Raw genomic sequence first — 25,708 nt, forward strand, 5'->3', positions numbered from 1 at the left:
TCTTTCACCTGATTTGGATGTAAATACCCTCAAATTAAAGCTGAAAGTCTGCATCTTGTTTGTTTCATTTCAAATCCATTATAGAGCCAAAAAGATTAGAATTGTGTCGATGTCCCAATATTTATGGACCTGACTGTATATGCAAAAAATGCGATCAAGCAAGTGTTGACCAGCCGTTAAACCAAATGAGAATTAACTGAGTACTCGCTGTGCTCTCCTGGCACAACTGGGTGCTCACTACATGCTCCCGGCTAAGAGACTGAACTGTTAAAGTCAGCTCTCTATTTATAATAATGGTCAGGAGCCAATCACAATAGTCATATGATTAGGCAGACCTTCGACATTATACCAATTCCGTTGCACAGCAAGTGATTGCTAAACAGTAGCAGTGAGACACATTTTGAGGTGGTTTCATTATAATTAAAAAACATAATTAATAATTTCTTCATTTGTTGCTCTATAGTAACATTGCAATACAATTAAACCTGCCCCTGACTACTTGTGTGAAAATCTGCGCCATCTCAAGTGATAATTCTGTTTCAAAAACTTTGATTACCTGTCTCAGTTTGCTGCCAAATATTGCAGCTGCACAGGGTTCCAAATGCACAGAAAATATGGCACATTTCGAAATGAAAGACAACTTGATTTATGCGTGATTCTGTTGACATCTGTGTCCCATTGGGGAGATTGCCCTTCACTTTCTGTCCCATAGCCAAAACAGAAAGTGAGAGAAAATTCCTCTAAAGTGAGGGAATCCCTGGTTGTCACCTGGGTCAGTAGAGCTAGTGTACAAATTGGAAGATATCCCCACTCTTCCTGTTCCAGGAACAACACAAAATTTGGGATTTTCTTTTACTTTCACTCTCAATGAAAATGGTAAACAGGACAAATAGGGAGGGGAATCTCTCTAACAGGGGCGCAGACAGCAATAAAAAAATGACAGGCGTTCTAATCCCTCTCCACATTATGAAAGGTTTTGCCTTTGGTTATATTTTAACTATGCAGTGTGCTACACACAGTATCTTACTTTTCATTAGCCATCAACATACCTGGAGTAGCTTTCACACCTCCCCTTGCAATAAGACATATTTACAGGGCTCAGAGACTTGCAGCCATTCTGAAGGATGATCTCCTCAGTCTTTTCCTTCTGACACTTGGTTGTTTCTTGGACACCTGGATGAAATATCAGCGAAATCTGAATGTAAATGTCTATTTATTGTTATGACAATCCTTTCTGTGTTTGTTTTTCCTGACAGCTCCGGTCAGAGCCCCTGTACTAACATTTCTCTGTTAGTACAGCAATCTCCCCTGCTGTTCTATTATGTTCTGACAGGGAGACTGTCCCCCCCCCCCACCCCACCAGAATGCTCCGATCATCACTCTCAGCCATTGCCTGAGAGCACTAATCGGGAGCTGGTCGGCTGCTAGTTTTCCAGCAAACAGCCGGCTTCTGTTGGACTGGCTGCCCTACACACGGGCTGAACGTTGGATGGTTTTTATTAAACCGGCCGATGACGCCCAATATTTGGCTTGTGTTTACTAGGCTTTTGCATTCTAAAGAAATAGTTGATATACTAAAAATAAATTATTTGTTGATAACCACCCCATTCTAATAATTTCAAATGAGATTCTTCATGTTCAAAAAAAAAAAAAAACAAACAAAAAAAACAAAACACCAATTTTTTTTATGATTTGTGTGGTATCTGTTTATAAATGTGCTTATAGCATTATGTAAAGCATTAATAAAATATATCTCTTTAAACACTTTATTATTGAATAGAGCCAGATAAAATACTTACAAGTTAAGCAACATCCTTTGCTGTCTTTCCCTATTGTTCCCTGAAAAGAGAGATATATTAGTAGTATTGGAGCTTGTGGATAATTACTGTGTTTATTGTTAGGCTAGTCATATACAGATAGATCTCTCCATCCTCACTAAAGCCATCCATAGATGGTCAAATCTTGGCTGATTCAGCAGGGACAAGCAAAGTTTCGAACCATCTATGGGCAGGCTGATTGTACCCAAGTTGATCCATTAATCAACTTTGGTACAAACAGCATGTCAGATCCTTACACGCGATTATTGCCAACAGCTATAGCTACTAGCAATATTTACTGTGTTCTCCCGGCAGTGGCGGTTACCCGCATGCCCCCCTCCCCCTGTCGGGAGAACACAATAGTTCCGTGGCGCATATTCACTCGTCAACACTGACTGTGTTGATGGGGGAATCAAGCAATTTTCTTTCCTGCAATTTTCCACCTGGCTCCTACACTTTTTATATCAAAGTTTGTCAAGCTTGGAGGTGTCGACAGGGCCACCCATAGGATGATTCAGCAGGAATTTCTGGTTGAATAATCCAAAGTTATAGCTGTGTATGACCAGCTTTAGACATCAAGAAGGGAGAAAATTGTATAGCATTTAGAAATCACTTATATAATATAAGTTATATTAAAACGAAATAGTGTTGATTTTTAACATAATAGTTCCAATAAATATTTACTGAGATTTTATGTAACTTAATAACAGATTGAACATTTGCCATATATTTAACAAAATTATATATATATGAGTAGATGGTGAGAATTGAATGAATCAAAATGATTTATTGTATGTAATAAATAATCTTTAAATTTACAGAACTCAATTGCAAAATATATAAAGAACTATATGGTGACTGGATAAAAGGTTGTTCTGCCAAAAACATAGGCAATTTGATAGATATTTAACAGTTATGTTAAACATTTAATAGAGAATAAATTTGCTGGTCATTAAAAATTACTTTTGCGAATAGTAATTGAATCATTGATAATTGAATCATTGAATTGATTGATTCATTGATCATTGAATCATTCATAAATATGTGTCAAACTGAATGATAATTATCTGAAGGTTTACTTCATGTTAATGGGATTGATTTACTTAAGGAGTGGAGGTTGTTCTCTTAACACAATGAATGATCACTTAGTAAGTAAGATGAAGCTGTGTTCACTCAGGTGCAAAGGGAATAAAAAATGATTTTGGTTGCACACGATTGGATAACTAAAGTGAACACAGCCTCACTTTGCTAAGTAAATAGTCTGCATGGTAATGTGTCAATGCTTACCGGTACACAGTCATCCAGGTCGATCTTTGGACATGATATTTTGGAAGACATACTCAATAATTTGCCTTTCTTTTTCACACATCTATACTCAGTGCAGTTATCTCCAGGATGTGACCAGGTTTCTCCAGGCTAAGAAAAACGCAAACAGGTGTGTAGGCAAAAAGAATCTCAGTAGATCTAAAAAAGTTTTACATAGCCTAAAATCTAAAGTGCTTACATTAAGCAGATAGGTGGAGTTATCAGGAAGATCCATGATACACTGAGTCTGTACACAGGTTCCACAACATTGTCCAGGGACGTCTTGGTAAGTAAAGCCCTAGGGGATACAACAAAGGGATTGTCACTTAAAATTTAACTTCCAGAGAGGATCTTGAGTATGTTACATTTCTGAGACTTACTTCTGCGCATTTGATGCTACACAAAACTGGAGTGCAGGTTATATTGTGCATTCCTGAAGTCGTACTCATTGTGCCATCACACATGCACTTTTCACAGGGGTTGGAAGATGGAACAATTCCACCTGGCTAATACAGGACAAAAAATAATAAAGTAAAAAGATTTGATCAAAGTACATATAAAGAAAGCTATATAAGCAACAAAGGCTGATACAGAGGAGATGAGCTACAGGTTTTAATTACCTGGTACTCTGTTCCATTATGAACACACACTTCTTTTGGAACTGAGGAGAAAAAAATCAAAAGCAATATAATGTATATGTCAGGGAACAATACATCTATCCAATACAGGTACACCTATGCTTTATCCCCTAAAATGCAGCAAGAAGAAAAAAATAACTGTGGATCTGCCAGAATTCCAGTGTGCTCTTAAATTCCTATCCAGTGTTGTCATTCCTGCCTGCTGAACTACAGAGCTCCACCTATCCCCACCCCCTGTCACTCTCTTTACATACATTGGGGTTATTTTACTAAATGCAAATAGAATGTGCACTTTACAAAGTGCAGTTGCACTCTACAAGTGTAGTTGCTCCAGAGCTTAGTGAATGAGGTAAAGCTTCACTTTGCAAAGGATGCCCAATCACATGTAGCGGAAAAACAAAACTGAATTTTTCTTGCACGTGATTGGATGATGGAAGTCAGCAGAGTTTCTGCTCATTTATTAAGTTCTGGAGCAACTGCACTTGCAGAGTGCAACTGCACTATGCAAAGTGCACAGTCTCGTTGCCTTTAGTAAATCAACCCCATTGTCTTCTTATCCAATAAAATAATGCTCTTGCCTGGACTCCAAAGAGCCTGTCTGCTCACTGGGAGTTAAAAAAGGGGGTTGATTAGCTTAAGGTAAATAGGTTGTTCACTTTGCAAGCAAAATTTTGCTTTGCATGAGAATTTTCCAAGATCTTAGTGAATGTGCTGAAATGTCACTTTGTAAAGAATATCCACTCATATGCAAGGAAAAAATAAATATATATCACACCATGTTTGCTTTTATGGAAGTCACCAGAGAATAATTTCATTCACTAAGCTCCGGCGAAGATTCCCATGCAAAGTGCGACTTCTCTTGCAACAGTCTATTTGCCTTTAGTAGATCAACCTTACTGAGTGTAGATTTAGTTTTAGGACCATGACTAAATAAAACTGAGCTCCCAGAGGCAGCCCCTTTAGGAATTTTACAAGCCTGGCGATGATGTCACAGGAAAAAATTGAGAACTGTTTCACCTTACAGGAACATGGTGGAGGGAAAAATTTATGCCAGGGAATGCTCTAGAGTAGGGGAATGTCTGAGTATATAATAAAGATTAAACAGACTTTTTTCATAATACTGGGAACTCAATACTTGTGTTAGAGAAAGGAGACAATCACTTACCACATTCGTAGACTGGACAGCAACCTCCTGCATTTGTCTGCGGCACAGCTTCATAGCCAGGCTCACAAATTGTTTTTACATTGGAACACAGACTGATGTCGCAACCTGTCAGCAGGCAGAAGAACAACTGGTCATTCACTCTATACATTGTAATGTAGAAACAGCAAGAGTATTCATAGACAAAGGCATTCTGAGATGGGGATCTGCTATTTCACTTTATCAATTGAGTCCATATTTTCTAAACTTCCTACCATAGAAACACTTTAAAGCAAGGCCTGGCTTATTCATTTTCAAAGTGCAAACTGATATCAGTTTTTTCTAGGGAGAGTAGAATGAAGTTTGGGTTTTCAAATCATGAACTTTCAGCTAAAAGGTTTGCAACCAGAAATAGGGAGCAATCTATAATGCAGTTTATAGCCTTTTACCTGGCCAGCTGAGTTATCAAAGTCAATAATAATAAAAAAAAGAAAATGGGTAACCCAACCCTTCTGTTAAAAAAGGGGGCTCACAGCAGCCATAGTATTGAGCTTGTGTTAAACCTATGTAGGGAAACCACATTTTTATTCTTATTCTTTCATTTTGTCATTGGTACGTTTCCCATGGCAGTGCCCATGGCAGACCCACATCAGGCCACAGGCCTGGAAACCTTGCTACATATGCTTTGAATTTACAACCACCACGATACTTACGGCATTCTGTGATATGACAGCAGGGGTTAGATGGGTCGAGTACAGAAACTGGCATAGATCCTTCTTCAGTACAAGATTCAGGAGTAGGCATTGGACAGGATTTTGCTGCACACTGCACACTCATTGTTGCATTATCACAGAAACAGGTCTGACAGTTGCTTTCCCATGATTCTCCCAGCTGCAAGTAAAAGAAAAACGTCAATAAATACTACATTGTTCACAGTCTTATCTGCCACATATTTGTTTCCGATTATATAACTCATATATGCCTTACCTCTCTGGGCATTCCATCTGGTCCAGTACATCCTGCATGAACAGAGAGTATATTAGGACTATGCAGAACAGTAAATTAGATACTGCATACTTTAACTAGAAGGAATACTACATACCGCAGGTGGTTACACATTTGTCTGATACGGTGTTGAATTTTGTAGTGCCCTCAGGACAGTAGCACCCTTCCAAGAAATCTGTGGTCTTGTTATAGAATTCTTTATTGTACCTAAAAGTGGAAACAAATGTTAGAGGGAAAAAAACTAACTCTCAGCTAAGATAAAAAAGTAACAAAAAATACACTTACTTAGAGTTACAGGTGGGTTCTACAGCAGGCCCACATGGTTTATAAACGAGGTGCGAGGAACAGTTCTTGGCTGTACAAAGATAAAAACGTTATCTTTATCTGTGTAATATGTAAGAAAGTAGCAATTTAAAAGCAAAGCATAACTGGTTCTTATGACTGAATTTATACTTACGGCATACACCATTAGTGCTGTCTCTCCAGTCAATGCAGACACCTTCAATTCCACAAAGCCTAGCATAGCTTTGTAAACTGGCGCACAAAACCTCGCCTTCTGTTTTGGTACAGCCATCACTAACACAAGCTTGATAGAATGGCTCTGGTGGTACAACTTTATGGCATTCCTTAAAGACACTATTGAAAATTCCAAAAGTTAATGGCTTTAGTGTAAAGCAGTGAGGCACAATCTTCAATGTCAACTACAACAACTTATGTGGCTTTACCTTCACTGTTATAATGTGTCCTCATTGATTGCACGGTTCTTTCATATTTAAAATTTCACCCAAATCTTTACATGACTATTATTCCAGAAGTAAATAAAACAACTAACCTGCTCAGAATAACCTTACAGACTTCAGGGGTGTTGCAGGGTTCCTCTGTTGTCTGGACCACAGTGGAAAATGTTGATGGAAGTAGAGACACTTGTGTTGATGGAACTATAGTTGGTAGAGTTTGAGGTACACTGGACGAGTGAGTGGAGAAGTATGTGGATTGAAGAGGAGAATAAGATAATGTTGGCTGGCTACTAACAGTGGGGGCTCTGGTAGTGATGGAACTGCATGACAACGAGTCCTGGTTTGGTGCTCCCCAATGTCCTGCCATCTCAGTACATGATGAAGCCTGCTGTCCGTTAGGCAAAATGCAATCATCTGCTTGACTGTTAGAACACTTTCCTATTGAAATTACGTGAATTTATTAGTGTGACCAATTATGTAATGCAGCACAAACAGAACAAATTCAAAATTTTTCAGACTTACCACAATGACCTTCAGTATTGCCCGAGAATTTGTTGATTGGCAACCTGACAGTGAAACTAAGAACATTGAAGGAGATGTATGCTCCAATTTCCGGTATCTCCACTACCATAAAAATGCCAGAGGATGTAATAGTCATACCATTTTTTCTGATTGCAGGGTATACTCTTTCATTGTTGATGTAAATCTGTAACATATATGCAAAAATGTTAGGTAAAAAGGGAAAAGATATGGGGTATTAAGTAACAAAACCTAAAGTCAACATACACCGGTTGAAATGCAAAGTGTATGTTGACTCTAACAATAAACTTTTCTTATTTGCTACCATTTAGGCAGGGCATAGACTGTGCAACTTTCTTTCCTGCAACCACGGGGAAGCTGTCCCCATCAGAAGACAGTGATTATTTCTAGTGGCTATAGCAGCCGCTAATGATATTCGCAAGTAAAATCTGACAGGCTGGTTCTACCCAAGTTGATCGATAGATTAACTTGGTACATTCAGCCTGCCTATAGACAGCTTGAATCTCAGCCGGTTTCCATTAAACCAGCTATGGCCAGCCTTAGTCTTTGAAATAAACCATGTTTTGTTATATCTGTGCAAAAAATACCTGTTGATCTTGTTAGAAATTCAGAGTTGTCCTGTGTCCTGTGTCCTGTGCACACTTTCATTGTTATCTCAAGGAGCCTAATCAGCCCTACCAGTTCCTATCTTCACTACGGATCAATTAGTTCCAATGTTGTGCAGATGAGGGCAGTGGGAAGAGATTCAGCAGGTTAACAAAAGACACTTGTGCAGAGCTAATACCCTGAGTCTACAAAAATGGCATGCACTGTCAGACCACAACAAGAACGTAGGAACTGAGTGCATTTTTGGCACATCACAAGGTATTTTTCTGTGTGTATGTATTGGAGTGATATACTGCATATGTATTATTTTTGCCAAGACATACACTTTAATGTCCAGCAAATGACCATGATAGGTTTACAATTTATGAAACTACAAAACTATTTAGAAGGTGGAATTGATTACCTTGTTTGTTATTCGGTTGATTAAGGATTGAGAGGTCAGGACAATCGTGTCATTATTGTACATAATACGAAGGGACTTAACACAAGATGGGTCATCAGGGTCACAGGCGAAATTATCGATGTAAACCCGGAAGTGGTCAAAGACTGGAGTGATTTGCTGAACAAGGATATATGTGCATTGGCCGTTAAAAGCATAGTAGGTACCATCAAAGGTGACATAATGGGATGTTCCCCAACCACCACAGACACCTAAGGGCATAAAAAAGGAGAACTTAGCAAATGCTACAGCAAATTGATTATATCATTACATGCAGCAAAATAATTCTACTCTGTAGGACTCACAATCACACTCGTTCTGATAGCAGCAGCCACTCTCGTCAAATGCTTTCCTGGGTTTTAAACGGTTGGCACAGACCACCTGATTAACTGGTGCACACTCTTTTTTGTTTACGACAATGTTGTTTTGACCAATACAGGTAGCATGGGTACATTGATCTATCATCCAGGTTTCATTCACCTGTGGAGAAAAAAAAGAATTCCAATTGACACCTTCACCATTTTGTTCTTTTGTAGGAATTTCATCTTAAGATGGTTGTAAAGGCTGAAAGTTTTTTACCTTCATGCATATGCATGAAGGTAAAAAACCTTTTGTGTGCTGCTCCCCCCCAACCCCCCCCCCCCCAATACTCACCTTAGTTCTCTCTTGATCCAACGATGTGTCCTGGGACTCCCTCTCCTCATTAGCTGAGACAGCAGCGGGAGCCATTGGCTCCCACTGCTGTCAATAACAGCCAGTGAGCCGATGAGGAGAGAACAGGGGGCGGGGCCGAGCCTCAGCTCTATGCATCTTATGGAGGCATAAAGCAGGGTTTAGGAGCAAGCTGCACAAGTGCCCACAAAGGAAGCAGCTTGCTATTGGGGGCACTGGTCAAGGGGGAGGAGCCAGGAGCACAGGGACCTGAAAAGAAGAGGCTCGGGCTGCTCTGTGCAAAACCATTGCACAAAACAGGTAAGTATGACGTTTGTTATTTTCTTTTTGTGTTTAAAACCAAACCTTTAATATCACTTTAATCTCAAGAAGGATATCTATGAGGCTGTGGTATTTCCACTAAAATGATTGCTGTTGTTACAGTAGGATTAGGGAGAAGTTCTTTACTGTTAAGTTAAGACAGAAGGAAAGCTATTATAAGGGTTGTTGTATTCAGTGTTGACTTGCAAGGGAATGCCATATTACTTATCCAATGCTCAAAAGGATGCAGAGAGAAATAGGTAACATTGCCCATGCTACAACAAATGGCACTTTAATTGAAAGCAAGAGCTACAAGAACCCTTGTATAATTGCAGGATGTGCTGGGTGTCAGTGCTTTAATAATGGAAAACTGAACAGAGGAAAACTCTTCTTGGACTAGTACCACCAAACTGACTTGGTATAACAGTAGAGCCTGCTACTAGTTATAACACTTTTCTTTGGTGGGATACTCTGTTTATCCTGAAGATGGGCTTTTGCTCTAAACCTGCTATATAAACCCTGCTTGTTGAAAGTTATCCTTAAAGGCTGAATGTATTCCACAGAGAAAAACTGTTTTGAACATCTGAGAAGACTATGTTTCTCTTAAAATTGGCAGTTGCTCAGATCCATTTATATCTAGTATAGAAAAGGAGAAGGGCATTGCAGTATACTGAGAAATACAAAAATGACCCAGCACACAATCCAGCTCATCATCACAAAATGAGTTCCAACCAATATTGCTAGAATTAATTTTCTATATAATCACCAAGTTTACCTTGACTAATGTAACCTGCTCTGGCAGTAGCAACCCAGCAGTCCAAAAATGGGATTTGAGTGCAAGTATTGATGTGTGATTTCTTCCCCTATGCACTGACCATCACAAGTCTTCTGTGTGTGACCAGTCACACATTGCCAGTAGTAATTAATATATAACATTTTTTATACAGAACTTACATATGCCTACTTGAAGCAGGTGCAGAGCCATTAGGGCTATTGGACTGGCAGAACTCTATTTTATTATTTTTGGTTTACATAAATAATAATTTGCAATTCAATTCCATATGCATGTAAGTGATGTTACAGATGAAAACTAGGTATAACCTTACCTTTCTTGGAGGCATAACTGCATTACAGCCAGGAGTTGGGGTGCTCGCTGAACTGGCGCTTGATGCTGAAGTCTTCGTCTGTGCAGTCTTAGTGCTTGTTGCAGGTGTTTTTGTTGTGCTTCTTGTCTTTGAGGTGATAGTAGTGGCAGTTCTAACTGTCACTGTTTTAGCAGTTTTGGTGCTGCTTGACACAGTAGGCACAGTAGAACATGGTTCACTGTATCTCTCTACCTTACACTTCTCATTGCATCGTGCGTAGAAGCACCAGCCTTCATTGTCTGTTGTGTTATATAGAACATTGCCTGAAAACAAATAAGTAATAATAAGAACTATTACCTAAAGGTCAGGAAAGCTACAATGCAATATAAGCAACAAATAAAAGGTATCACCTTGAAGAAACAGACTACAAATATATCCCAATTTTCCCATCCACATTACATAGGGAGAAAGGGAAGGGGTTATTTAATTCACAAAAGATAGCTGTGAAGGTTGAAAGCATTGTTTAGGTTCAGTACACTGGAAATTGCAAAGATACTGAATTTCTATCAGGACCTGCAAGCATTTTTCTGCACTGCTTGAAAAACAAAGACAAATGTAGCTACAACATATAATGCCAGCTAAGCTGCAATGTATTACATTTTTGTTGTTGGGGTTAGATTTGCCTTCAAACCCAACCTAAGGCTGCAAACTAGTATACTGTATATTTCTCCACTCCCTGCTGACCTCTCCATTTATACATAGGTATTTTTTTATACTTACCTTAAAGTGGTTGTAAACCTTACACATGAAATATGAACAAAGCATATCCCTCTGAAGTGTGTCCTTGTCTCAATGCAGAGCACTAAGTGTCATTTCTGTCCACTGCCTGTTCCTCTACTATCAGCATGAGTCACTTCTGCAAAGTTTTCCTGACACCAAGAGAAAAATGTGACAGGGGAGGGCACAGCCTGTGATTGACAGCCTCAGCTCTGTTCCTGTGTGAAGGGGGGTGTGTCCCTTCCCTCCAATTCGCTTATAGAGCTCTCCTCACTGATGTATCTTCAGCTCTCCACCCCCTGCTTATCAGAGCTGAGAGTTCTTCTGTATATTCTGCACTTTGAATGGATATAGGAGAAAGACAGCTGTAGATAAACAGGTACAATGTATGTAGAAGGATTTATTTTACCTCTATCACCTGAGGCCATTCACTTCACTGGGAATATGTGAGAGTTTACAACGACTTTAATGCATCCCTAAAACTTGTGGTCATATGATGACCACTGCCTCTTCTACCTACTCTTTGCGGCACGCTGTAGACAGGCTTTGGCAGCACTCTCACGTTGAAACATTTTAATATGGGTGCACTGTCCTAAGACTACATTTTCCAGCATGCAATGAACAAAAATGTAAAATGTCTTTGCTACTGGGGACTGGTGAACTGTGTGAAGATGCACTGTATCCCAGAGGAATACAGAGTGTCTGTCCATAACAGCCTGGGTTTACAAGAATAGGCTGAACAATGCTTGGTGTCAGCCAACCTAGTAATTCTAAATTTACAACACGGCAGCATGCATAAGGTAAACATTACACCATTATCTTCATTTTAACACTTAGCAATACCATAAGGTGGTCTGTGAAATAAATAAAAGAACATGTATTTGAAAGAAGGTTAGCTGGTAGCAAGGCAGGCAATGCATCACATATTCAATGCTAAGAATATTTTCAGGAAAACTACATTGTAAGCTTTCTTTAATAATGCCAAAAAATGTTTTCTACACTGCATAGATGAGCCAATCAGTCAGTAGGCAGTATAAGCACTTTTTTAAACTAATTTGTGTTTAACTAGGCATAATAACCTAGTCTTAAAGTGAAATTAAAGGGTTTCCTTTTTTTATTAAATAACAAATATGTTATACTCACCTGCTCTGTGCAGCGGATTTGCACAGAACAGCCTGACCCTCCTATTTAGGTCCCTGGCTTCTGGCCCCTCCCTCCTGCTGAGTGCCCCCCAAGCAAGTAGCTTGCAAAGGGGGCACCCAAGAAGGCTTGTTCCCGAGCCATGCCTCTTTTTTTCCATTCACACACAGAGCTGTGGCTCAGCCCCGTCCACTCTCACTTCTCCTTGACTCACACTGGCTGTTGTTGACAGCAGCGAGAGCCATTGGCTCAGGTAAGTATTGGGGGGGGGGGGGCTGGGATGGCTGCTGCACAGAGAAGGATTTTTACATTGTTCCCTTCATGCATAGAAGGGTGGGAGAACAATTACTAATGCATCTGGTGAAAAATGAGTCATCTCCCCCCCTCCTTGCAAGTCGCTTGCTTTTTGAGCAAGAAGTTCCCCGTTGAAATCAATGAATTCTCACAACAGTGAAAGAGCAAGCCATATGTACACTGCGTGAAAAAGAACTGCTAAGTAGTATCTCATTAACCTCTTATTACCTTATAACTTCATTTTCATTTCGCAATTTTTTTAACACTAACTGCTATGTTATTAACATTATTTATCTGTATGTAAAGCCTGTATACATTGTATATTGTACTCTACCACTTCAGCTTTATCTCACAGTATATGTCTAATGTTCACAATCATTTTTAACCGCTTCTGGTTCCTCTGCCCCAATCTCTGTTGTAAAAGTGATCTGAGTAAAACTTAGACTTTTTGTTCTAGTCCATACATTATTTCTGTCATATCTTCATCTTTTTGAAAACATGTAGAATTGGAATAGTGGCATTTAAATTAGAATTTTTGTACAAAGAGTAAAAACATACTCACCAGGAGAAACTATAGTTCCGTTAAAATTGCACATACACCTTGTGGTAGAAAATGATTCCATGCCTGTTGTAACTGGTCGTGATGTCTTGGTAATAGTGCTTTTAGTGCTATGACTTCCAAATGTAGATGAAGTTGATTGTTTAGTTGACTTAGGTTGTTGAGAACTGAAATCTTTCCTGGTGGTCGCTGTTGTACTCTCAGTGGTTTTAATGGAAATTGGTGTACGGGAGGTGGGTTTTTCATGTTCAGATTCTGTTGTGGATTTGGGGGATGCAGAGCTTACTTTATGAGATGTAGCTTTGGTTGTTACAGGCTTACTTGATGTAGACTTGTGAGCAGATGTAACTTTCCCTGAATCTGTAGACATTTTAGTGGTTTTAACAGAAATTGATCCAGGCGTGGTGGATTTTTTGACTTCAGATTCTGTAGTGGACTTGGGGGATGCAGAGCTTACTTTATGAGATGTTGCTTTGGTTGTAATAGGCTTACTTGATGTAGACTTGTGGGCAGATGTAACTTCCCCAGATTCTGTAGACATTCTAGTGGTTTTAACAGAAATTGATCCCTGAGAGGTAGATTTTTTAACTTCAGATCCTGTTGTTGATTTGGGAAATGCAGTGCTTACTTTATGAGATGTAGTCTTTGTTGTTATGGGCTTACTTGATGTAGACTTGTGGGCAGATGTAACTTTCCCTGAATCTGTAGACATTTTAGTGGTTTTACCAGAAATTGATCCAGACGAGGTGGATTTTTTAACTTCAGATTCTGTAGTGGACTTGGGGGATGCAGAGCTTACCCTAAGAGATGTAGCTTCAGTTGTTATAGGCTTACTTGATGTAGACCTATGGGCAGATGTCACTTCACCAGATTCTGTAGATGTTTTAGTGGTTTTTAAAGAAATTGATCCCTGAGAGGTGGATTTATTAACTTCAGATTCAGTTGTTGATTTGGGGAATGCAGTGCTTACTTTATGAGATGTAGTCTTTGTTGTTATAGGCTTACTTGATGTAGACTTGTGGGCAGATGTAACTTTCCCTGAATCTGTAGACATTCTAGTAGTTTTAACAGAAATTGATCCCTGAGAGGTAGATTTTTTAACTTCAGATTCTGTTGTTGATTTGGGAGATGCAGTGCTTTCTTTATGAGATGTAGTCTTGGTTGTTATAGGTTTACTTGATGTAGACTTGTGGGCAGATGTTACTTTCCCGGAATCTGTAGACATTCTAGTGGTTTTAACAGAAATTGATCCCTGAGAGGTGGATTTTTTAACTTCAGATTCTGTAGTGGACTTGGGGGATGCAGTGCTTACTTTATGAGATGTAGCTTTGGTTGTAATAGGCTTACTTGATGTAGACTTGTGGGCAGCTGTCACTTCCCCAGATTCTGTAGACATTCTAGTGGTTTTAACAGAAATTGATCCCTGAGAGGTGGATTTTTTAACTTCAGATTCTGTTGTTGATTTGGGGGATGCAGTGCTTACTTTATGAGATGTAGTCTTTGTCGTTATAGGCTTACTTGATGTAGACTTGTGGGCAGTTGTCACTTCCCCAGATTCTGTAGACATTCTAGTGGTTTTAACAGAAATTGATCCTTGAGAGGTGGATTTTTTAACTTCAGTTTCTGTAGTGGACTTGGGGGAAGCAGAGCTTACTTTATGAGATGTGGCTTTGGTTGTAATAGGCCTACTTGATGTAGACTTGTGGGCAGCTGTCACTTCCCCAGATTCTGTAGACATTCTAGTGGTTTTAACAGAAATTGATCCCTGAGAGGTGGATTTTTTAACCTCAGATTCTGTTGTTGATTTGGGGGATGCAGTGCTTACTTTATGAGATGTAGTCTTTGTTGTTATTGGCTTACTTGATGTAGACTTGTGGGCAGATGTAACTTTCTCTGAATCTGTAGACATTTTAGTGGTTTTACCAGAAATTGATCCAGACGAGGTAGATTTTTTAACTTCAGATTCTGTAGTGGACTTGGGGGATGCAGAGCTTACTTTATGAGATGTAGCTTTGGTTGTAATAGGCTTACTTGATGTAGACTTGTGAGCAGATGTCACTTCCCCAGATTCTGTAGACATTCCAGTGGTCTTAATAGAAATTGGTCTTTGAGAGGTGGATTTTTTAACTTCAGATTCTGTAGTTGATCTGTGTGATGTGGAGCTTACTTTATGAGATGTAGTCTTTGTTGTTATAGGCTTACTTGATGTAGACTTGTGAGCAGATGTAACTCCCGCTGAATCTGTAGACATTTTAGTGGTTTTAACAGAAATTAATCCCTGAGAGGTGGATTTTTTAACTTCAGATTCTGTAGTGGATTTGGGGGATGCAGTGCTTACTTTATGAGATGTAGCTTTGGTTGTTATAGGTTTACTTGATGTAGACTTGTGAGCTGATGTCACTTCCCCGGAATCTGTAGACATTCTAGTGGTTTTAATAGAAATTGGTCTTTGAGAGGTGGATTTTTTTTGTTCAGATTCTGTAGTTGATCTGTGGGATGCAGTGCTTACTTTATGAGATGTAGTCATGGTTGTTATAGGCTTACTTGATGTAGACTTGTCGGCAGATGTTACTTTCCCAGATTCTGTAGACATTCCAGTGGTCTTAATAGAAATTGGTCTTTGAGAGGTAGATTTTTTAACTTCAGATTCTGTTGTTGATTTGGGGGATGCAGTGCTTTCTTTATGAGATGTAGTCTTTGTTGTTATAGGCTTACTTGATGTAGACTTGTGGGCAGATGTCACTTCCCCAGATTCTGTAGACATTCTAGTCGTTTTAACAGAAATGAATCCCTGAGAGGTGGATTTCTTAACTTCAGATTCTGTTGTTGATTTGGGGGATGCAGTGCTTACTTTATGAGATGTAGTCTTTGTCGTTATAGGCTTACTTGATGTAGACTTGTGGGCAGTTGTCACTTCCCCAGATTCTGTAGACATTCTAGTGGTTTTAACAGAAATTGATCCTTGAGAGGTGGATTTTTTAACTTCAGTTTCTGTAGTGGACTTGGGGGAAGCAGAGCTTACTTTATGAGATGTGGCTTTGGTTGTAATAGGCCTACTTGATGTAGACTTGTGGGCAGCTGTCACTTCCCCAGATTCTGTAGACATTCTAGTGGTTTTAACAGAAATTGATCCCTGAGAGGTGGATTTTTTAACTTCAGATTCTGTTGTTGATTTGGGGGATGCAGTGCTTACTTTATGAGATGTAGTCTTTGTTGTTATTGGCTTACTTGATGTAGACTTGTGGGCAGATGTAACTTTCTCTGAATCTGTTGACATTTTAGTGGTTTTACCAGAAATTGATCCAGACGAGGTAGATTTTTTAACTTCAGATTCTGTAGTGGACTTGGGGGATGCAGAGCTTACTTTATGAGATGTAGCTTTGGTTGTAATAGGCTTACTTGATGTAGACTTGTGAGCAGATGTCACTTCCCCAGATTCTGTAGACATTCCAGTGGTCTTAATAGAAATTGGTCTTTGAGAGGTGGATTTTTTAACTTCAGATTCTGTAGTTGATCTGTGTGATGTGGAGCTTACTTTATGAGATGTAGTCTTTGTTGTTATAGGCTTACTTGATGTAGACTTGTGAGCAGATGTAACTCCCGCTGAATCTGTAGACATTTTAGTGGTTTTAACAGAAATTAATCCCTGAGAGGTGGATTTTTTAACTTCAGATTCTGTAGTGGATTTGGGGGATGCAGTGCTTACTTTATGAGATGTAGCTTTGGTTGTTATAGGTTTACTTGATGTAGACTTGTGAGCTGATGTCACTTCCCCGGAATCTGTAGACATTCTAGTGGTTTTAATAGAAATTGGTCTTTGAGAGGTGGATTTTTTTTGTTCAGATTCTGTAGTTGATCTGTGGGATGCAGTGCTTACTTTATGAGATGTAGTCATGGTTGTTATAGGCTTACTTGATGTAGACTTGTCGGCAGATGTTACTTTCCCAGATTCTGTAGACATTCCAGTGGTCTTAATAGAAATTGGTCTTTGAGAGGTAGATTTTTTAACTTCAGATTCTGTTGTTGATTTGGGGGATGCAGTGCTTTCTTTATGAGATGTAGTCTTTGTTGTTATAGGCTTACTTGATGTAGACTTGTGGGCAGATGTCACTTCCCCAGATTCTGTAGACATTCTAGTCGTTTTAACAGAAATGAATCCCTGAGAGGTGGATTTCTTAACTTCAGATTCTGTTGTTGATTTGGGGGATGCAGTGCTTACTTTATGAGATGTAGTCTTTGTCGTTATAGGCTTACTTGATGTAGACTTGTGGGCAGTTGTCACTTCCCCAGATTCTGTAGACATTCTAGTGGTTTTAACAGAAATTGATCCTTGAGAGGTGGATTTTTTAACTTCAGTTTCTGTAGTGGACTTGGGGGAAGCAGAGCTTACTTTATGAGATGTGGCTTTGGTTGTAATAGGCCTACTTGATGTAGACTTGTGGGCAGCTGTCACTTCCCCAGATTCTGTAGACATTCTAGTGGTTTTAACAGAAATTGATCCCTGAGAGGTGGATTTTTTAACTTCAGATTCTGTTGTTGATTTGGGGGATGCAGTGCTTACTTTATGAGATGTAGTCTTTGTTGTTATTGGCTTACTTGATGTAGACTTGTGGGCAGATGTAACTTTCTCTGAATCTGTTGACATTTTAGTGGTTTTACCAGAAATTGATCCAGACGAGGTAGATTTTTTAACTTCAGATTCTGTAGTGGACTTGGGGGATGCAGAGCTTACTTTATGAGATGTAGCTTTGGTTGTAATAGGCTTACTTGATGTAGACTTGTGAGCAGATGTCACTTCCCCAGATTCTGTAGACATTCCAGTGGTCTTAATAGAAATTGGTCTTTGAGAGGTAGATTTTTTAACTTCAGATTCTGTTGTTGATTTGGGGGATGCAGTGCTTTCTTTATGAGATGTAGTCTTTGTTGTTATAGGCTTACTTGATGTAGACTTGTGGGCAGATGTCACTTCCCCAGATTCTGTAGACATTCTAGTCGTTTTAACAGAAATGAATCCCTGAGAGGTGGATTTCTTAACTTCAGATTCTGTTGTTGATTTGGGGGATGCAGTGCTTACTTTATGAGATGTAGTCTTTGTCGTTATAGGCTTACTTGATGTAGACTTGTGGGCAGTTGTCACTTCCCCAGATTCTGTAGACATTCTAGTGGTTTTAACAGAAATTGATCCTTGAGAGGTGGATTTTTTAACTTCAGTTTCTGTAGTGGACTTGGGGGAAGCAGAGCTTACTTTATGAGATGTGGCTTTGGTTATAATAGGCCTACTTGATGTAGACTTGTGGGCAGCTGTCACTTCCCCAGATTCTGTAGACATTCTAGTGGTTTTAACAGAAATTGATCCCTGAGAGGTGGATTTTTTAACTTCAGATCCTGTTGTTGATTTGAATCCCTGAGAGGTGGTTTTCTTAACTTCAGATTCTGTTGTTGATTTGGGGGATGCAGTGCTTACTTTATGAGATGTAGTCTTTGTTGTTATAGGATTACTTGATGTAGACTTGTGGGCTGATGTTACTATCCCGGAATCTGTAGACATTGTAGTGGTTTTAACAGAAATTGATCCAGAGGAGGTGGATTTTTTAACTTCAGATTCTGTAGTGGACTTGGGGGATGCAGAGCTTACTTTATGAGATGTAGCTTTGGTTGTAATAGGCTTAATTGATGTAGACTTGTGGGCAGCTGTCACTTCCCCAGATTCTGTAGACATTCTAGTGGTTTTAACAGAAATTGATCCCTGAGAGGTGGATTTTTTAACTTCAGATTCTGTTGTTGATTTGGGGGATGCAGTGCTTACTTTATGAGATGTAGTCATGGTCGTTATAGGCTTACTTGATGTAGACTTGTGGGCAGCTGTCACTTCCCCAGATTCTGTAGACATTCTAGTGGTTTTAACAGAAATTGATCCCTGAGAGGTGGATTTTTTAACTTCAGTTTCTGTAGTGGACTTGGGAGATGCAGTGCTTATTTTATGAGATGTAGCTTTGGTTGTAATAGGCTTACTTGATGTAGACTTGTGGGCAGCTGTCACTTCCCCAGATTCTGTAGACATTCTAGTGGTTTTAACAGAAATTGATCCCTGAGAGGTGGATTTTTTAACTTCAGATCCTGTTGTTGATTTGGGAGATGCAGAGCTTACTTTATGAGATGTAGTCTTTGTTGTTATTGGCTTACTTGATGTAGACTTGTGGGCAGATGTAACTTTCCCTGAATCTGTAGACATTTTAGTGGTTTTAACAGAAATTGATCCCTGAGGGGTAGATTTTTTAATTTCAGATTCTGTTGTTGATTTGGGGGATGCAGTGCTTACTTTATGAGATGTAGTCTTTGTTGTTATTGGCTTACTTGATGTAGACTTGTGGGCAGATGTAACTTTCTCTGAATCTGTAGACATTTTAGTGGTTTTACCAGAAATTGATCCAGACGAGGTAGATTTTTTAACTTCAGATTCTGTAGTGGACTTGGGGGATGCAGAGCTTACTTTATGAGATGTAGCTTTGGTTGTAATAGGCTTACTTGATGTAGACTTGTGAGCAGATGTCACTTCCCCAGATTCTGTTGACATTCCAGTGGTCTTAATAGAAATTGGTCTTTGAGAGGTGGATTTTTTTTGTTCAGATTCTGTAGTTAATCTGTGTGATGTGGAGCTTACTTTATGAGATGTAGTCTTTGTTGTTATAGGCTTACTTGATGTAGACTTGTGAGCAGATGTAACTTCCGCTGAATCTGTAGACATTTTAGTGGTTTTAACAGAAATTGATCCCTGAGAGGTGGATTTTTTAACTTCAGATTCTGTAGTAGATTTGGGGGATGCAGTGCTTACTTTATGAGATGTAGCTTTGGTTGTTATAGGTTTACTTGATGTAGACTTGTGAGCTGATGTCACTTCCCCGGAATCTGTAGACATTCTAGTGGTTTTAATAGAAATTGGTGTTTGAGAGGTGGATTTTTTTTGTTCAGATTCTGTAGTTGATCTGTGGGATGCAGTGCTTACTTTATGAGATGTAGCTGTGGTTGTTATGGGCCTACTTGATGTAGACCTATGGGCAGATGTCTCTTCACCAGATTTTGTAGATGTTTTAGTGGTTTTCAAAGAAATCGGTCTATGGGAGGTGGATTGTTTTACTTCAGATTCTGTCGTTGATTTGGGGGATGCAGCGCTTACCTTATGAGATGTAGTCCTTGTTGTTATAGGCTTACTTGATGTAGACTTGTGGGCAGATGTCACTTCACCAGATTCTGTAGATGTTTTAGTGGTTTTTAAAGAAATTGGTCCATGGGAAGTGGATTTTTCATGTTCAGATTCTGTAGATGATGTGTGGGATGCAGTGCTTTCTTTATGAGATGTAGCTTTGGTTGTAATAGGCTTACTTGATGTAGACTTGTGGGCAGATGTAACTTCCCCTGAATCTGTAGACCGTTTAGTGGTCTTAACAGAAATTGAGCCATGGGAGGTAGATTTTTTAACTTCAGATTCTGTAGTAGACTTGGGAGTTGCAGAGCTTACTTTATGAGAGGTAGCTTTGGTTGTAATAGGCTTACTTGATGTAGACTTGTGGGCAGGTGTCACTTCACCAGATTCTGTAGATGTTTTAGTGGTTTTTAAAGAAATTGGTCCATGGGAAGTGGATTTTTCATGTTCAAATTCTGTAGATGATGTGTGGGATGCAGTGCTTACTTTATGAGATGTAGCTTTGGTTGTAATAGGCTTACTTGATGTAGAACTGTGGGCAGATGTAAATTCCCCTGAATCTGTAGACATTTTAGTGGTTTTAACAGAAATTGATCCCTGGGAGGTGGATTCTTTAACTTCAGATTCCGTAGTTGATTTGGGAGATGCAGTGCTTACTTTATGAGATGTAGCTGTGTTTGTTATAGGCTTACTTGATGTAGACCTGTGGGCAGATGTTACTTCACCAGATTCTGTAGATAATTTAGTGGTTTTCATAGAAATTGGTCCATGAGAAGTGGATTTTCCATGTCCAGATTCTGTAGTTGATTCATGGGATGCAGTGCTTACTTTATGAGACGTTGCCTTGGTTGTGATAGGCTTGACAGATGTAGACTTGTGGGCAGATGTCACTTCCCCATATTCTGTAGACATCTTAGTGGTTTTAATAGAAATTGGTCTGTGGGAGGTGGATTTTTCATGTTCAGATTCTGTAGTTGACCGGTGGAATGCAGTGGTTACTTTTTGAGATGTTGCTTTTGTTGTTATAGGCTTACTTGATGTAGACTTGTGGGCAGATGTAACTTTTCCAGATTCTGTAGCCATTTTAGTGCTTTTAATAGAAACTGGTCCATGAGAGGTGGTTTCTTCATGTTCAGATTCAGCGGTTGATTTGTGGAATGCAGTGCTTACTTTTTGAGATGTTCCTGTTGTTGTTGTAGGCTTACTTGATGTAGACGTGTGGGCAGATGTAACTTTTCCAGATTCTGTAAACATTTTAGTGGTTTTCAAAGAAACTGGTCTATGAGAGGTGGAATCTTCATGTTCAGATTCTGTGGTGTACTTTTGAGATGTTGCCTTTGTTGTTACAGGCCTACTTAATGTAGACTTATGGGCAGAAGTAACTTTTCCAGATTCTGTAGACATTTTAGTGGTTTTCAAGGAAACTGGTCTTTGAGAGGTGGAATCTTCATGTTCAGACTCTGTTGTGTATTTATGGGGTGAAGTGCTCACTTTTGCAGATGTTGCCTTTGTTGTTAAAGGCTTCACAGATGTTAACTTGTGGGCAGATGTAACTTTTTCAGATTCTGTAAACATTTTAGTGGTTTTAATAGAAACTGGTCCACGAGAAGTGGATTTTTCATTTTCAGATTCTGTGGTTGATTTGTGGAATGCAGTGCTTACTTTTTGAGATGACGCTTTTGTTGTTGTAGGCTTACTTGATGTAGACTGGTGAGCAGATGTAACTTTTCCATATTCTGTAGACATTTTCGTGGTTTTAATTGAAACTGGTCCATGAGAGGTGAATTCTTCATGTTCAGATTCTGTTGTGTACTTTTGAGATGTAACTTCAGATTCTGTGGTTGTTTTCTGGGATGCTGTACTTATGTGAGATGCAGTGGTTACCTTAGAAGATGTAGCTTTACTTGTTATCTCACCATATTTGGTAGTGGGTTTAATTGTGGAAACTGTTTTATGTGATTTAACTGTAGTTGTCATTTTAGAAGGCTCAGTAGTCATAGAATCTGCTGCCTTACTAGTAGTAGATAATACTTTCATTGTGCTCAGTGTGGGTTTTGTGGTTTCCATTTCCAGTGGTGCTGTTATAACTTTAGTTGTTTTGGTTGATAGAGGTGCATATGTACGAACCTCTTCAAAAGTTGATAATTTTCCATTATTTGTAGTTGTCTGTGACGAAGCTGGTTTTTTAGATGTTTCAAAAGATTCAGATGTCTGACGATCTGTTAATGCAGGTAAAGCCGTTGTAGATGCACAGCTAGAACAGCATAAGACACGAATTTCGTAGTTGTAACAATATGGAAATGGTCCAGTTTGATCTTCATTTTGGCATACAAGGCCATAGCTAACATTGCATTGCACATTCTGCTGTAATTCTTCCAGTGGAATTTCTGGGAGATCTGTAGATCTGCACTCAATTTTCGAAGGCTCTTTACAGATTTGAAACCCTGACTTCTTTATTTCTTCGTAAGTTTCAAAGTCTCCATTTTTTTCCAAATTAGGAAAGCTAACATCAAACCACTGTGTCCACTGGCATGCAGGTATACAGTTTATTTCTGAAGTTGTAATTTCTCTTCTTGTTGTAGTATGGTCTGTTTGAGGTGTTGATGGATTGCTTGTTGCTTTTACTGTAGTGGATATGATGGTGTTTTCAGTAGATGTGTAGGCAGTTGTTGAAATTACAACACTGGTTTCTTTCAAATGTTCAGTTGTGTGATCCTTGATTGTGGAGTGGACATAAGTAGTAGATAATTCACAATCCTCCATGGAGCAACAAAGGATCCTTACCCTATAATTGTAGCAAAGTGGAAAGTTCGAATTCTGATCTTTGTTATTGCAAATGAGACCATGAGTGATGTCACAGGTAACTACCTGGCCCACATCTGTAATGTTTTTATTTGGAAATTTTTCAGCTCTACACTCAATATCTTCCGGTTTTTGACATATAATGTTGCCAGCAGCTTTGATATTCTCCAGGGTCTCAAAGTCTCCATCAGATTTACCAATACTGGGGAAATATACATCATACCAAGGTGTCCAAGAGCATTGCTTTTTTTTGCAGGGAGTGGTAAAAATTGTTTCATGGGATTTAGTTATGTATTGGTATGGTTTACTTGTTAGTCCTGACATTTCAATAGTAGACATAGATGTTGCTTTTATTGATGAAAAACCTTGAGTTGAGTGACTCTGTGCTTTGCTAACAGTGCTTTCTGGTTGGATAGTTGAGGCCGCTGTAAATTTGGATGTTAATGTCATGAATGGTGAAGGAGCTATAGTATCAGAAGAAGAAGGATTGGTTGATTCTCCGCAAGGCACATAGCTACAGCATAGGACTCGGATCTCATAATTAAAGCAGAGCTGGGAGAACTGATCTCGATTGTTACACACAAGACCCACAGATGTATTGCATGAAACGATCTGACCCAAATCAGCAATAGGGATCTTTGGAAACTTTTGTGCTCGACATTCTACCTGGGATGGTATTTTACATATAGTATAGCCCTTTTTTCTTATATTCTCAAAGGTTTCAAAGTCTCCTTCATTTTCACCATAAGTTGGACAAGTGATGTCATACCACGTTGACCATTTACATACTTCTTCAAGGCAAGACACAGAGGTTGGTGACGCTTGTACTGTAAGGAGAAAGATAATTACGAATTACTCATCAAGATATATTCAATTTTGTGGCTGCAAAAGTAAATTCATTAGTTAACATTGTTACTAAAAGAAAAAAAATTATCTAAATTTCTAAATTTGATCTATTAATAATTCTCTCTTAGTTTCAGTATGGACTCACTCACATGGGTGCAGAGTACTGTACAGCATGCAGAAGGGCCTTGTTTATGCTCCTTGAAGGCATAAGTGTTCTGTACAGCCACAGTCACAATTTTAATGACAGGCTGACAACTGCAGCAGTTGTGCAAATCTTAGTGTGTTTTTTATACCCCTCTATAAAATAAAGATTTGAAGATAATCACTAGGTTACAGCTGAACTCAATGCAACCATCTATATACACAGATGGATACTTATAAGGTAGCTGTATTACCTGCCAATGAATTTGCATTTCTGTTTCTCCTACTATCATTATACTCCTTGCTGGCACATGAGCCATGCAGTGCAACAGACTGGATCCTTATGCTGCTTCTCTTTCTTGTAGTCTGAGCACTGCTGTAAAGGGACAGAGGCAGAAGCAGATGCCAAGTAAAACCTTTACACTTGCTTGTACATATATTATATGCATTAAAGGTAATATTAATGATTACAGAACTACATTAATGTGTGTCTTTTACATCTGTTCAGTTCAGTTGCAGTGTGTACAAAAATACTAACCAGATGTAGTAAGTATGTAAGAAAACTGTCTTTATCTCTTATAGAAAGTGCTCCCCATTTTTATTTTATACACTGTACTAGAAAAATCAGCAGTTGTTGTAAACATTTTGTAGATGGAATTTCTAAGTTTTCCTCTGAGATTAAATCCTACCTGGAGTGGACATGTTTTCTGCATGCTTCGTAGTGGTATCAAAATGAAAGGTAGTGGCAGGTTTGGTCGTTGTTGAACATGGATAGACACTTCTATCAATGGTTCCATTTGATGAACATGTAGCTGTTATGCATCCCCCAATTCCATCAGTGGTATTGTAGATGATGTCACCATAATTGAACTTCATATTACCATAGTAACAGTAGCATGCTGTGAGTTAAAGAGAATGATTACAAAACATAAGCATCAAGTATTACACAGTCACACCTATGGTATCCATACATAGGAACAAATAATTGCTCAAAATCAGCAAGACTTACCATCATTGATGACTTTTTGACTATATACATGTGGTCAAAGATCAGGGAAGAGCTCAATGACTTTGCAATGGCCAATCAGGACAATTTGAAGTACTAATGATCCGACATTAGTGCAGTGATCTTCCCCGCTCAACTATTGTGTTCTGACAGGGGGACAGCCCCCCGCCAGAACACCCTGATCAGCGATCCCTGCCTTTGGCTAAAAGTGCTGATCTGGAGTCAGTCAGCTGCTTGTTTTCCATTGGTTTTCTGAATGTCGGCCAATTTCTTTTGAACCGGCTGATGTCCAGACATTCGGCCCATATGTACCTGGCTTTAGGTAGATTTTAGGAGATTTGAGGTTGTTTATTACCATCTTCCTATTATATCATATGCTACTAAGGGCAGCTTCACAATGCCCAACTGCACTTTGGCCATAGTGAGGGCACCTCGCAGTGTACCTGCGGTTTTGATGCAGGTTAGCTGCGCTCTGCCATAGAATTCAATTTTTTCCCATGAGTTTGATGCATTTTCTGAAAGCGTGCTGGACTTTTAATGTGCTTTTAGAAAATGCACCAAAACATAATAGAAGTCAATGGCAAAAAGCAGCTAACCACAAAAACACTGCGCTGTGGCCAACGCAAGGCAGGGCAGTGTTATGCTGGGTACACACTA

At 39.1% G+C, this 25,708-nt stretch overlaps 1 protein-coding gene across 1 annotated transcript in view; it reads right to left on the minus strand.

The window, feature by feature from the left end:
- The window catches only part of LOC309565953 (mucin-5B-like), a gene marked incomplete at both ends in the record, with an annotated part of 69,522 nt that overhangs the window by 2,565 nt on the left and 41,249 nt on the right, over window positions 1-25,708 (minus strand). The window contains 21 exons of the mRNA XM_082270982.1: window positions 1,050-1,195; window positions 3,105-3,233; window positions 3,322-3,420; window positions 3,503-3,628; window positions 3,743-3,783; window positions 4,926-5,030; window positions 5,615-5,792; window positions 5,889-5,920; window positions 6,004-6,113; window positions 6,192-6,261; window positions 6,364-6,542; window positions 6,739-7,081; window positions 7,166-7,349; window positions 8,193-8,440; window positions 8,534-8,708; window positions 10,307-10,608; window positions 13,059-13,757; window positions 18,897-19,448; window positions 20,265-20,711; window positions 20,949-23,885; window positions 24,735-24,944. Of these exons, the coding sequence (XP_082127108.1) occupies window positions 1,050-1,195; window positions 3,105-3,233; window positions 3,322-3,420; window positions 3,503-3,628; window positions 3,743-3,783; window positions 4,926-5,030; window positions 5,615-5,792; window positions 5,889-5,920; window positions 6,004-6,113; window positions 6,192-6,261; window positions 6,364-6,542; window positions 6,739-7,081; window positions 7,166-7,349; window positions 8,193-8,440; window positions 8,534-8,708; window positions 10,307-10,608; window positions 13,059-13,757; window positions 18,897-19,448; window positions 20,265-20,711; window positions 20,949-23,885; window positions 24,735-24,944 (7,312 nt within the window). The remainder of the gene's footprint in view (window positions 1-1,049; window positions 1,196-3,104; window positions 3,234-3,321; window positions 3,421-3,502; window positions 3,629-3,742; window positions 3,784-4,925; window positions 5,031-5,614; window positions 5,793-5,888; window positions 5,921-6,003; window positions 6,114-6,191; window positions 6,262-6,363; window positions 6,543-6,738; window positions 7,082-7,165; window positions 7,350-8,192; window positions 8,441-8,533; window positions 8,709-10,306; window positions 10,609-13,058; window positions 13,758-18,896; window positions 19,449-20,264; window positions 20,712-20,948; window positions 23,886-24,734; window positions 24,945-25,708) is intronic.

Source organism: Pelophylax lessonae (genome assembly GCF_965119305.1).
Source record: "Pelophylax lessonae genome assembly, chromosome: 10".
Taxonomy (NCBI): domain Eukaryota; kingdom Metazoa; phylum Chordata; class Amphibia; order Anura; family Ranidae; genus Pelophylax; species Pelophylax lessonae.